The 14,670-nt window shown below is 31.7% G+C and overlaps 2 protein-coding genes and 1 long non-coding RNA gene across 3 annotated transcripts; 1 reads left to right on the forward strand and 2 right to left on the reverse strand.

The window, feature by feature from the left end:
• Window positions 1-1,979, forward strand: LOC128285247 (uncharacterized). The gene is made up of 2 exons (XR_008275708.1): window positions 1-427; window positions 1,626-1,979. It is a non-coding gene; the product is annotated as an uncharacterized LOC128285247 (long non-coding RNA).
• A 1,583-nt stretch (window positions 1,980-3,562) lies between these two features.
• LOC108479031 (21 kDa protein-like) lies at window positions 3,563-4,177 on the reverse strand. The gene has a single exon (XM_017781463.2). It carries the CDS (start codon window positions 4,175-4,177, stop codon window positions 3,563-3,565), a length of 615 nt encoding a protein of 204 aa, XP_017636952.1.
• Window positions 4,178-13,075: 8,898 nt separating this feature from the next.
• On the reverse strand, window positions 13,076-14,047 carry LOC108478663 (21 kDa protein-like). The gene has a single exon (XM_017781135.2). The coding sequence runs from the start codon at window positions 13,949-13,951 to the stop codon at window positions 13,331-13,333; it is 621 nt and encodes a 206-aa protein (XP_017636624.1). The 5' UTR covers window positions 13,952-14,047; the 3' UTR covers window positions 13,076-13,330.
• Window positions 14,048-14,670: the final 623 nt, after the last annotated feature.

Here is a 14,670-nt window from a genome sequence, read left to right on the forward strand (position 1 = left end):
TATGGTTGTGATTTGATGATTTATAGTGGATAATGAATGTTTGATGTGTTAAATATGAGTTTTATTCAATGAATTTCGGTAAAAATGTCAAAAAGGGGTTAAATTGTGAAAGTTACAAATTGGTCGTGTGTGAATTAGTGAAAATTTGGAGTTGCCATAGAAGAGAAAAATGTTCAGCATGTCTTAAACCTTATAGAAATTGAATAAAAATTAATTTACGAGCATTGGGGCAAAAGTGCAAATATGCAAAAGTTTAGGGGTCAGAATGAAAATTTGTAAAAATATGATTTTTAGACCCATATGAATATTGTGACTGATTGGTAGGCTAAATGTGATGTTATAGATGATGAAAATTGAGACTTGGACCTAGAACGGAAAGAAATCGATTTATGGACGAGTATGTCCTTTTCACATTTGTGGTATCGAGGTAAGTTAGTATGTAAACAATACCATGCTATACATGTATTTAAATGTTATCATTACATGAATTGTACAGATATTAATGTGTATGTAATTAATAGAAATATGATAAGACAAAGCCTTAATAGGCGAGGAAAAATCCCGTTTGAACCTTAGGAATAGAATAGGATCTGAGTGACATGTCACTAGGAATTATGAGTCTAGATGACTAGCTCGAGAGTGAGCATTGAAATGTCATGAGATATGAGGTAGCTTTAGCTACAATTGAAGCACTTATGTGCAAAGGCTTTTCGAGTATCTAATTAGTATTCCAAGTGTTCAACGGGCAATCCAAGGAAAGAGTTAATGATGGTCTCAATGAGGTAAGTCATTGGTGAGTATGCACTCGAGTTATGTTACGAGTTGTGCAAGTATGTATACTAATCCTATGAGAATGCCTTGATATGTGATGATCTATGATGCATAATATGTATTCTTACCATGATGGATAAAATGGTGTTGTATTAATATTATGAACAATGATCATGAATGAGTAATTTAGCCTTGATAGATTTGAGTTACTGCAATAGTGTAACTTTGAAAATACACTAAAAATAGTGGAAAATGAGTTAGAGGCAGAATAAAATATGGGATTAAAGCTTAATGAGTCTATTTTCACATGAAAGAAACAGAGGAAGAAAAAGAATTCCATATTGTTTGATATTTGAATTCTTGTGAAACAGGGTCTGAATGAATTCGAGATCCCTGTTCTAACTTTAGAAATTCACCAAAATTGTACAAAAATTATTAAGAGTTATACCTTACATGAATGGATTCCTTATTGAGTCTATTTTATGGGGAATAAACGGAATGGTCGTTGGAATTTTGTACAGGGAGAAATTCGGTTTGTAGTGTACAGGGGTCAGAGTGGTCATACCCTGAAACAGGGAGACTTTAACTAATAAACTGTACTATTTGGCTTAACCAAAATTCTGGAAATTTTATGGAAAAAAGAAAATAAGTCTAGTTTCAGGAAAATTAACGGAACTTAATTCGTAGTTTCGTAGCTCAGATATAAATAATTTAGTGACCGTTGCTCAGAAAGACAGCTTGTAGTGAACTTGAAAATATGTTGTAAACATTGATAAAACAAGTTAATGAGTTGCTTATTGTTTTCATATGAACTTACTAGCGAAAGCTTACCCTTTCTTTCCCATGTTTTCTAGAGTTCCAGGTTAGCTCGGGTTGAAGGCCGTCAGAGATATTATCACCCTATCAAGTTAACGTTATCGGAGTAAGTAAACTCAAGTGATTGAGTCTATGGCATGTATAGGGTTTTAATGTGAGTATGTAATATTATGATTTAGCCAAAGGCATTGGCTTGTTATTAAGGTAGTATTAGTCATGTAAATTGGCCTATATCGGCTAATGACGTTATGGGCCCATATGATTATTCTTATGCATTTATGTTATTATTTCTTGTGATGTGGCTTACAACATGTATGCCTAGAGATTGAATTGAGATTCATTGATGAGCTAGTAACTAATGCAGGATTAAGTGATTGGTAAATAGTTAATAATGCTTCATGAATGGTTTGTGATGTAATGATAGTTATGTCTAGTATGTGGTAATGATATGGGCAAATTCTATAATATTTATTACATAAGAAAATAACTTGAGCATATCATGTTTGTAGATGTTTAAGAGCTCATTTATGCCACGTTGTGTGTTATTGGATAAGTATGTATCTATGCATGTGGTGTGAGAGTGACAAAAGGCTTGATAATTAGACTATTTCGGCCACACGGCTGAGCACATGGGCGTGTGAAGCCTTAACGCAAGAGATTTTTCTAAGTTTTCATGAGTTCTCGATTTGGTCTGAACACGCTTGAATGCATGTATTGGGCCTCGTAAGCTCGCATAAGGGACAAATTGCATGTGAAAAGAAAAGTTTTTAATTATTTGAGATTTCATGGCCTGTTTAGTATGGAAGTGTTAGTCAGATAGCACCTCGAACCCCGTCCCGGCGTCGGATGCGGGCGAGGGGTGTTACAATAAAATTCTAAAAAAATTTAAATTACAGTTTTTTTTTGCAATTACATGAAATTTAAATTCCTTTTTAATTTTATAACATTTTCAATATATATTATTTTATTTATAATTATATATTTTAGAATTTTATAAAAATATTTTTGAACTTTTTAATATTTAAATATTTAATATTATAATTTTCTATTTTAATTTTAATTTAATGTTTTAATTATAAATAAACTTAATTGCCACGTGATGTTTTTCATTGTCTAAAACATGTCACATGATGCTTTTCATTGACCAATGTTATCTAACAGTTCTTTTCTAATGTTGGTTACAAAATGGATTAAAAATAGAGAAAATTAATACTTTGTGTACCAAATTGGGATAAAAAAATTTAGGTACCAAAATGAGCATACTTCAGAGATTAAATAATGAATTAAGTCATATTTTCATTTAATAAATTTTTAAATAATATATTTTTAAATAAAATTTCTAATTTGTAAAAAAATTATAAAAAATCACATTAGTGATAATGTGTCATGCCATGTCAGTGGAGATATTAGTTGATGTGTCATGCCACATCAGCAAAAAAGAATGACCTTCATCAAATTTGACCTTATTTGAAAATTTTTGTAATGTTATGAGTGAGATTGCAACCAAAAAGAAAACGTTAAAAGGCTGAAATGAAAAAACCACGAAACATTCCGGGTAAAATTTACAATTTAAATTAGGATAATTATAATCACTAATATATATAAATCTAAATTAGGATAAATTTAGACTGAAAGTAAAATAAAATCTAAATGGAGAATCCGAACACAATTTAACAAAATAGAATCTCAAAATCTCAATACCTAAAGATTTTGTTGACAAAACTATTAAAATATTAAAATAATCACATTTTTTTTTTGAATAAATGATAAATCTTATTAATCTTCGAAAGTGGTACAAAAAATTTAAACGAACAACAGTAAGAAAACAACACTCTGATATTGCAAATTTGGCTCAAGCATCAATTTCTTCCAATGAATAATATTCCAAAAGCAAAAGCATTAGGCACATTAATTTGCAAAAAAAGGTAAATCAATACATACCGTAAATGCGAAAAACCTCACTCAATGCGCAATATCATTTATGAGTGGCAGCATAGCGGTTGACGAAAGCCAAAGAAATGCTCGTCAAATAAGCAACCTTCACTACTCGTCTTCTCACTCTACTTCTGAATTTACGGTTAATGGTTTTCCCAGACAAGCCATCCATGCAGGTATCATCATCAGTCAAAGCTGCACTCACCCATGTCTGTATATCACTCATTTGACGTCGGAAAGTGCTGCCTCCAGCTCCATGCCGACTTAGTTTCCCGATTGAGTCTTTCAGCTCATCGATAGAGTCCCCTAGTTCTTCCACACAAACACGCAACGCCGCCGCCTCTCTGCGCTTCAACCCGTGGCGTTTGGAGAGGGTTATCATTGATTTCGTAGCGAAACGAGTGGTGTTGAATGCCAAGGAGAGGGCTGTGGTGGCTAACAACCTAGGGCTACCTCGGATTCTGGTCGCATATCGAGAGAAGGTAACGAAACACAGGCTAGGTTGAAGGGTAGTACGGCAAGAGGTTCTAATAAACCGAGTGTTCCTTCCACTGTGACGGATCGGTGTCGCAGCTGAACATGAATTCAGGTTCGTTGCGAGCTGAATGAGGATGATGAGAGCAATTATTGAGAAGTAAGAGCCAGTGGCTGCCATTTTCGCTTGGTATAAGCTGAAAGAAACTTAAAATGCTCTTTTAGATGAACGTCTTAATTTATAGAAAAAATAATGTAAAAAATTAAAGAGGATTGAATATCAATACTCATCACCTTCCCTTAGAATATTCTTGTTACCTACGACTTACTTAGTTTATTTAGCCATACTTTTTCATCCATGATTCAGGGAGAAACAAGCTGGACATGTGTGTTATAGAGTCAAACCGATTTAAAGGTCGGCTAGCTCTACATTATTTCACAAAACTGTGCTCATTAAATCATAATTTATTGAAAAATACAATTTAAAATAACTCGATGACAGATGATGAAGACATCAACTTCTCAAAACTGCAGGATATTTTAAATAAAAAAGGATTGTGATTTTCCTATGTGCGAAAGAGAATGAACGTGCATTCACAACATCCTAATGCTTAGAACGACAATAATGTCGTCAATGGCCTGCATATTCTGCTACAAAATATCCCCAAGTTTCAATCACCCAAAACAGTACCATTAAATTACTCAAGAAATCAAAGGCAAGGCAAAAAGATATACTAACTAATACGGTTCACGATAACAATTAAGACACATATGGAAGGTAATGGGCAGGCACTTTAAATCAATGATTGCAGGGGAGATTAGTGAAGATTTTCATCGGCTGTTGTTCTACCCCAAAATATCGGTGATATCAAACAATCCATGACTCCTATCTTTGGCTGGGTATCAAATAGATCTTATTGTATGAAATTTATAATTTCAGGGTTTTAAATGATCTATTCCTATTGGGTTAATTATTATTATTTGGTTAAATTATAGATTAAGAATTTAAAAGTTAAAATATGTTTGAGTGTACATACTTTTGTACATTTGAAATTTAGTTTATACTTTTGTTTTAAAATTTTAGTTTCTCTATTTTTGGATTTACAAAATTAAATCTAATTGTTAATAATGTTAAAATTCTTCTAATGGATTTGTTAATGTGAGATTTTAAAATTTTAAAAATAACTCACTAAACATCTAGCAAAAGAAAATCTTAATGAACCAGATTTAATAATGTTATTAATTCTTAAAAATTCATGTGAATATTTTAATATAGATTTATAAAAATTAAGATATTAAATTACATAAAAATTATAAAAATTAATTTCAAAAATCAATACGAAAATTTAATTATTATATAATTTCACAAAAAAAGTAATTGGCCGTGTATTGTCATATTAAGGAATGCATGGACATTGTATAGAAAATATTGAAATCCGACATTATCATCAAGTCTAAGTATAGTTGGTAAGTTATTGATTGAGATTTAATTTAATTGATAAAGTATTGTTGTTAATGCAAGAAAATATAAATTTGGATGTGCTGAGCGTATTATTATTTTTATTTATAAATTAGAAAAAGGCTATAAACAATTTTTAATATTATGTAAAAAAAAATATAGTTGTAAATTCGCCAAATTATTTACTTCTAACCCAATGTTCCAAATTCTTTTCTTTTTATTAATCGGTTTACCTTCTTTGGGACCTTTGCTGAGTTGGCTACCTTATTCGAGTTTCTTTAGAAAAAATAAAGTTATAAAAGGCCCAAAATACTTAAAAGACTAGGCCTAGGTTCTTCCCATGGGCATTAGGTTACTCGTTGGGTCTCTGGTTGGCCTTATTTTAACTGCTAATTTCACAACAGGGTCATCGCGTTTCAAAGATTGATGGAAAATTAACTTGGGTCAGAACATGAAATGAAAATTGTAAAACAAATGAAACATTGTTTGGTGAATTGATCAGACTCCATGGCCATGCTTCACCATCTTTTTGGTTCATCCATGCCTCCTCTTGCTCCAATGCTGTGTTCACCTATATCTGATATATGTTTCGCAACTCCTGCACTTAATCACTTATATCTGCGCTCTAATCTATCATGGCTGCAGTTCCGTTGGTCTTAAGCTATGGACCCTTTAAAAATCTTTTAACTACCTTGATGTCGCATGGGCAGTGAAAATCATGTACAAATATGTTACTAGAATTAATAGCAAAATCAAGTGAATTTTATGCACGAAAATATCAAAAGTCAAATTTTGGTAATTTTTTAAAAGAGAAATTTATTAATTCATTCCATAAATGAAGCCATACAAATTGAAAGAAAAAACAAAACAAATACTCATCATAAGAGCTGAAGGACAAGTTCCATCAATACAATAAAAGTTTTACCTCAACATCAAATGAACATTATGGCGTGTTGATAATTGGCTCTGTCACAACTCAAGCACGATATTTTTGGAGTGATTGCAAGCACTTAATATAATAAAGAAATCAACTCGGGATAGTCCAAAGCGGGTAACAATAGGCAAAAGAATTGAGCATCCACCAAACTGGAGAGAATGATGACAAAATCATTCCTAAAATTACTTGCAAAAGAAAGATTAAAAAAAGTGCTACAAGAGCAGACAATAATTTCTAAATGTGAAGTCTTATTAAACAATGGAAAACAAACAAAAAAAATATAAAAATTAAGATAATACGAGTCCAAACTGACTTGTGAAATCATTTATTATTTTAAAATACTCTCAAAACATAAACATATTAAGAAACAAACGAAGAGCCACTCACTTTTCAAATGAAAATACTAGTGGCTAGTGGAGTGTCAGTAACAATATGCATTGTTATCTGTCTATCATAATTTGTGAAAATAACAAAGATACCCACAAAATAAATCTTCAAACTAAAAAGAGAGAAAAAAAAAACCATGGAGTGAATGAGGAGCAAAAAAATAAAGAGAGGTGGGTGTCAGTTAGCTCCCAAAACAAAAGAGAAAAAGCAAATGACTTGGAGGAAAAAAAGAAAGAAAAGTTTTTAAGGTTTTAAGGTTTTATAATATTTTTTAAAATTAAAATAAAAATTAAATATTAATTTAATTGAAATAGTTATATGATCTATTGTAATTTGATATGTCAAATTAAGTTCTCTAATACACTCGATGACCTTATCCTCAAGTAATTTAAGTATCTTTTATATGTTTTTATTAATTTTTAATTTCAAACCTTAATAAACGTTTTTGCTTAGTTTTGTCCCTTTTGAGACTCAAATTGGCCAAACGGTGCCATGAGAAACTTAACGATGTGATTGAGTTGGTGTAGAGAGATAATAATGACCCAACCTTGAGGAAAACATCATTTAGAGTGAGTATCATGACACTGGTTCCATGGAAGTCACAACACCCAGACTTTTCAACTTGAGGATGCAAAACTTCAACGAAAAATCAACATAGAGCTTACTGTCGTGGGAATCGTGATAACGAGGGATGGAGATCGCGACACCAAGCCAACATTGCGATACCGAGCCTTCGAAGTCGTGATATCCCTGAAGGTGTTGAAGTGAAGAAATTGAGACTAACTCTAGTGATGTCGCGACACCAACCATTGGGTGTTGCGATATTGTTGCCTGATGAGTGAAAAATTGTAGGGGCAATTTTGTGTCTAAACAAGTTTAAGTCTTTTTTCATTTAAAAGCATAATAGTCAATGTTAGGTTAAATGTTAGTAGACTATAAATACTACTTCACAAGCTTTTGAAGATGGATTTTGTTGGTTGAACAGTTGTTCTTTAGTTTTTACATTTCTTAAGGTGGGTTTGGATGTGCAATACGTTTACCTTCTATTAGTGTAAAAACAATGGTAGCAATGAGATTAGATATTGTAGCGTGAGACAAAAAGTAAGCTAAATGCATCGCACCGTTTTTAAAGTTTAGGTTTTCATTTCATTTCATTTTTTTTTGTTGTAGTATTTTTGTTTCTTCATTTTTGCTAGAAACATTATGGATGGAGATGTATTAAAAGCTTGCGCTTCATCAAATGTTAATCTATTAATGAGAATTTTCTAAACCTTTATCTTTTATATTTTATACCGACCATGTGTTTGTTAAAATGCTTGTGTGGAATTTAAGTTTAATCATGTGCTAAATTGTTTTATTGGTTGATTGATGAGTGAATTACTTAGTTAAGTTATTAACTATTCCTTATTGGTTGTTTGTTCAAGTGTATTAAATTGCATATTACACTAGAATTGATGCCTCTAATGGAAGATTTAGATAGACGAGACCAAGAGGAGACTCTATCATGTAGGAATTTGATACACGTGTGCAAAATAGTTAGACCGAGAGGAGAGCTTAGATGATATCTTTTAGTCTCGTATGAGATCGAAAGGGGATTCCTAGCTAAGAGTAGCAAACAATATAATCATCATCGGTTTATTATGTAATGACCTAATTTTTAGTGGTGTCGGAAATGGTGATTTGAGATCGCTAAATCCAACAAGTAAGATTGAACAAGATAGTAATTTAATATTTATGAGTCAAGTAATAATTTAGAAGAATTTGTGAATTGGTGAATTTGGTGAATTAAAAGAATTTATTAGGTTAAACAGGTCAAAAATGAGGTATCGAGATCTCGAATTTGAAAACCGAGCCATAAATATTTTTATAAATATTTATGAAGTGTCATTAAGTTAGTATTAAAGTTTGGTTGAGAAATTTTAACGTTTGGGTAGTCAATTAAATAAAAAAGACTAAATTGTAACAATTGCTAGAAGGATTAAATAGCTCAAGTGTTAAAAGAAAGAGGATTTAAAGGGAAATTAAGCCTAAAAGTGAATAGGCTGGACGGCAAGGGCAAGAAAATCAGCAGAAAAATAAGGGAAATAAGGGCAAAATTGGAAATTTTACAATTTTAACATATAAAATAAGGACAAAATTGAAAAATCTAGAGATCTTTTCATATTTTCTCAGCCAAAACGCCATAGAAGGTCTGGATAAAACTTATTTTTCATATTTTATTTTTACATCATGTGAGTTTAATTCTTACTTTTTCTTGATAATTTTTATGTTTTCATGACTTTTACAATTAGGTCCATTTATAGAATTCATTAGTTTTTGATTTGGTGGGTGAAATTTGAAGTTACCCTGGCTGAGTAAGAGAATTTTATGATAAATTATTATGAAATTTAAGTTCTAATTTCATATTAAGGTGGTTTTATTAAGTGATTTTGATAGAAAAAGGTATTTAAGACCTAACTGTGAAAAAGTTGTGAATTAGAGGTTGGTGTTGAAATTTAGAATATCAAAGGTTTTGAAATAGTTTATAATAATAAAATAAAGTGTTAATTGAGAAAAATTAGTTTAATTGATGGGTGAATTGAGCAGGGACTAAATTATAAAAATTGTAAATTTTGGGGTAAAAGATCAATTTTGAAAGTTAAAGAGCATAAATTGTGAAGTGAAATAGAAATGAAATAAATGCTAATGAGTGGAAATATTTTATATTATAGATCAAAAATCCAAAGAAGAACGAGGAAAAGAAAAAGTTGTGGAATTGTCCCTAAATTCCAATATCTTTTACAAATTAGCCGGGTAAGTTCATATGGTTGAATTTACATGTTTATGTCTGAATTATTGAATGATATAATGTGTTATTAAATATGAGTTTGTTGTGGGATTGTGAAAATTATGTTAATGAAAGAATAAATGTGGAAATTCAAATTAGGAAAAATGCAGGATTGAGTACGTTCGTATCGTGACATGTGATGAATTGACGGATAAGACCATGGTTGATCCATGGCAAAGTGTGAAACGTAGGTATGGTATCATCCATACTGAGTTGTGAAACGTAGGTATGGTATTATCAAATCTATAATGAGTTAAGAAACGTAGGTATGGCATTTCCCATACCGTGTTGTAAAATGTAGGTATGGTATTTCAATGAGAAAAACCATACTGAGTTATGAATCGTGGCACTGAACAACGACGTACTCAATTTCGTAAGCCATTTCTTAATTTGATAATAAGTAACACAAGAGAAGTGAACCAAATGAATGAGATTGCGTAGTTGTTAATGTTGAGCTCAATTATTTGAAGTATTATAACAGTGGCTGTGAATGGCAGGAAACTTTAGTAAACGTTTTGTTATTGTTTGGAAATATTAAATTTGGTAAGAATTACTTTTAAACCTATGAACTCACTAAGCTTCAATAAGCTTACTTGTGTGTGTTTGATATTTATATATAGATTGAATTGAAGTGAAGTTGGTAGATCGGATCAACACAATAAGGCACACTATCCAGATCAATTCCGGTAGCTTTTGTTTTATGTTTAAAGATTTATATGGCATGTATAGAGTTTAAATGAACTGAAGTAAAGATGTTATAAACTAGTTAACAATATTTTGTACTAAAATAGTTTTTGGTTAGTAACAGTAGTTCGAATTTGAAAATTCACCATAAATTATGAAAATCGAATTAGAGGTGGAATAAGATATGAAATTAAATCCTATTGAATCTAGTTTCACATAGAAGAAACGGTGTAAGCAAAAGACATTCATATCAGGAGATATTTGAAATTTTGTGAGACAAGTTTAGAGTGATTTCGAGCTCCCCTGTTCTGACTTGTAAAAATCATTAAAAATTGTACAAAAATAATTATGGAACATAATTTATATGGTTAGATTCCTTAATGAGTATTTTTTAGGAGAAACAATCAATAACATTATTTGAATTTTGTACAGAGAGATAAATATTTTTTAGTGAAGAGTGGTCAGAACTGTCGAGCTGTGAAATAAGGGAGAATTTAAAGAATAAACTGTACTTATTGGCTAAACCAAAAATTCTAAAAATTTTATGGTAGGAAGATACATGAGTTTAGTTTCAGGGAAAATTAGCGGATCTTAATTTAGAGTTCCGTACCTCTAGATATAAAGAGATAAAGGTTTCCACACAAGCATGATTAAAATTAGTGAAATAGTCAGTGACTATGACTCGAGTGGACAGCTTTGATGTGAATATAAGTAAATAATGAAATTTTTGTGTAATTATTCCATAAACTTCGGTAACATCTTGTAACCTTGTTCTGATGATGGATGTGGGCTAAGGGTGTTACATATTAGCTTAGTAATTCATAACTCATTCAACCTTCATTTCAATCCATCTATATTGTTTCTAGTAAAAAAAAAGAAAGTTTGGTATTTTTATTTGTTAATTTAGATATAGCTCAAATCTTATTTTATTTGAACTTGCATTAATAATTTCTGCCTCGATTATATTAGTAATTGCTTAAATTGTAATTAAATTAATAAACAATTTTACCAATTTGGCAATCCATTGGGTTCCATCCTTAGAATACTCAGGTGTTCCATTGTAACACTAAAAATATTACAATTGACATGTCACACTTGAAGTAAAGCCACAAATATTTAAATACAAATAGTGTTGATTCATAATCTCGATGCAGGCATGCGAATACAGTTATTATGTTAGTAAATTTTAGTGATATATAATTTTAAAGTGAGGTAAATTTTATATAAGTCTCGTATAATTGAATATTATTTTAATTAAAATAAATTAATACAATTTCGCTTTACATTTTTTTGTTTGACTCAAATTTATTTTCATTCTATTAGATTCGATAAAATTTCAAATTAAATTTGTTTAAAAAATAACACTCATCAATTTGATTACTTCAAAATTTTAATTTAAATTGACTTGACTAATGTAAAATTAGGAAAAATAAAATAAAATAATTAACAAATATGAGGTGCAGTGATAAAATACTTTGTACTTTAAAACTTTCAAGATAATTTATTAAAAGAGATAAACACAACTTTAAAAGAATTAGTGTTGATGTATCTTAATGAAGAAAAATATCTTGGTTTAACAAAAGAGGTGTTGGTAAATTTTAACAAAAATAATTAGAATTTTAATGAAAAAATAAAAAACAAATTTATCTCATATTAAAAAAAAAAAAAACAATTGGCAGATGCAAATCTAGGAGCTTTATGAATTATGCAAATTTAGGCAAGGGAGAGGAGTTAGGTAAATGAGGGAGTACCCAATCTAAACCCTAGTGTCTAGTCAAACAAATCTGTGCCAACCCAAATCCTAATTGATTTTCATTTTCGTCTTTAATTTTCTCAAAAAAAAAAGAAAAAAGAAAATGAAGATTGATGCTGGGGATAAGAATCTGGGATTTTTGTAGAACCTAGTGGCCACCCATTCAAAGTAAGCTGAGGCCCTCCTTAATGATGTTTTTCCCTTGCATTGCAAGATAAAGACTGACCACAGTAATAACAAAACAGTATAAGTAGAAGAAAGATTTTCAATGTTAAATCAGCACGAGATCTTTATTAAAGAGAAATTTAAAGCACAAACTAGATTTAAAGAAACATTAAGGCACATTATATATACATCCTTGTGGTCTGATCAGATCATCAGTTCCATTTACTTTTCCTATGCAAAATTGGTTCTTTCACATGGTCGCATTTCACTTTGTGGGGACTTGTAGTAATCTCTTTATCTATTTCATGAATTTCTAATTGCCAGTCTCAGTCTTAAAGATTTCCTTTGGAAGATTCAGAGACTGACCCTTTCATAATAAGACTGCATTTGATTGTCTTTACAGAAAGAGATAAGCTTCTCTACTCCACTTTATTAAAGAGGAGACATATGCATTCATGATATCTTCTTTGTTTTTATTTTCTTTTCCTTTTCTGCATATTTTATTATTATAATCCAAAGTTGAGGAGCAGGTGCAGATTTAAATAATGGTAGATTTCACAGATATTCAATACACATGATTCAGAGCTCAAATTTTGTCCTTTCTTTCACCGTGTTTTTTTCTGCTATAATGTCGATTATTGATTGACCAAACTTGAGAAGATCCAAGTCGTCCGCTATTTTGAACTCACATGCAAGACAAGCAAAACCACTGGAAATACGTACGTTTTAGGGACAGTAAGTACTTATGCTCTGTCTCAAACCGAAACTTTAAACTGTCACAATCGGCTCCATTTGCAATAATTTGGAATTATCTTTCATAAGTTCACTTTCAGATCCACAACCTGTTAATTTTACAAATAAAAACAATTCTTGATTATGCGAATCTTGGCATAAAATGATCTGATTCGTTACTGAACCAGAAGTAGCATATTATTCACTTCACTATCATACAAGGCGGTCTCATTAGCACACACTTGGGTTCATTATATGATATAGTTACATGTAATTCAAGCAGCCCCTAGATCCTTTTAGACAAAATCCTGACAGGTATAACCCTTACTTTGGGAAACAGAGCAGTTCTTTTTACAAAAACCAGAGAGTTTTTAAGGTTGAAACTTGAAGCTAAGGCTTTTCAGTAGGTATAGCAGCTCGGTGTCTTGCAGCAAAGCGATTCACTAATGCAAGAGCATTGCTAGTAACTTGAGCGACATGGACAACCCTGCGCCTCACTGCAACTTTGATGTTTCCATCCATGACTCTGCCTGCGAAGCCATCAAGGCAAGTATTCTCATCGGTAAGTGCAGCGCTGACCCATGTCTGCACGTTGCTCATGTGCAACATGAAACCCTCACCTCCAGCTCGTCCCATATGGCTGAGCTCCTTCACTGATTGGCTAAGTCGGTCCACTGTATCACCCATGTTCTCTATACAGTCTTTCACTGCTTGACGCTCTCTAGGCTTGATGCCCCTCACATGAGTCATCTTGGCAACGTAAGCTGAAGCTGATTGAGCCCTGGATAGGCTGACTGATAAGGCAGTTTGAGCCAGGTGTTGCTCATTTTTTCGAATCGCGTTGGCATAACCAGACAGGCATTCAACGCATAACGCAGGATACCTTGTGGCTTTGCAGGATGCAACGATGTACTCTCTTGGGGTTAAAGTTGTCGTAGAAGCAGATGCAGCTATACAAGCCATGTAAAACACGAAGGAGAAAACTAGTACGAAAAAGCCTAATCTTGCCATGTCTTTGAACAAGAAGCGATAAAACTGAGAATTGATGTTGATGAAATGAATATAGATTGTAGAGATGTTTAATTACTTATAGAGAAATCAAAAGGTGGGTTTCCCATATCGTCTTTTTTGGATTAAATTAAATGTTTATTGCGTTCCTTCTTTCGACTTCCTCCTTTAACTGCTTTATTGATATTGTCTTTTTTTGCGGTAATTGTTTATTGTTTTACCTTCTGTTAGGCGACAAGGCATTCTTGGCCTAATCTTCCTTTCTTTTGCTTTTAAAAGCCGACTATAATTAAAATGAATATGTTGGTGACAAAACACAATAACAGCTCAAGATTTGACTTTGACAATCAAATATCATTTATGAAAATTCAAATGCGCTAAAACACGTATAATTTTTCATCGAGCAAAAATATCATGAACTAATGTCACCTACAACATTCCTAGAAACCCTGCATTAGACCACAATGAAGCATGGAGTTTAATACGCCGCAACACGAGCTTGCAGTCAGTGCAGAAGCTGATTACTAGTCGCTCATAGTCTTGCTTTCCTCCCGCTTTTCGATGTTTTTAACTAGATAAGCTTTCAAGTTCACCCCAAAGCTACCCTCGATGAACGTGCATATAAATTGCTAATCACGCCAACTAGCCAATATATAATTGGGTTTTATTGCGATCACTGTGCAGTCACTATTATCTGAAGATATTTATCAGCATTATTATTT

Source organism: Gossypium arboreum, chromosome 12, assembly GCF_025698485.1.
Source record: "Gossypium arboreum isolate Shixiya-1 chromosome 12, ASM2569848v2, whole genome shotgun sequence".
Classification (NCBI taxonomy): domain Eukaryota; kingdom Viridiplantae; phylum Streptophyta; class Magnoliopsida; order Malvales; family Malvaceae; genus Gossypium; species Gossypium arboreum.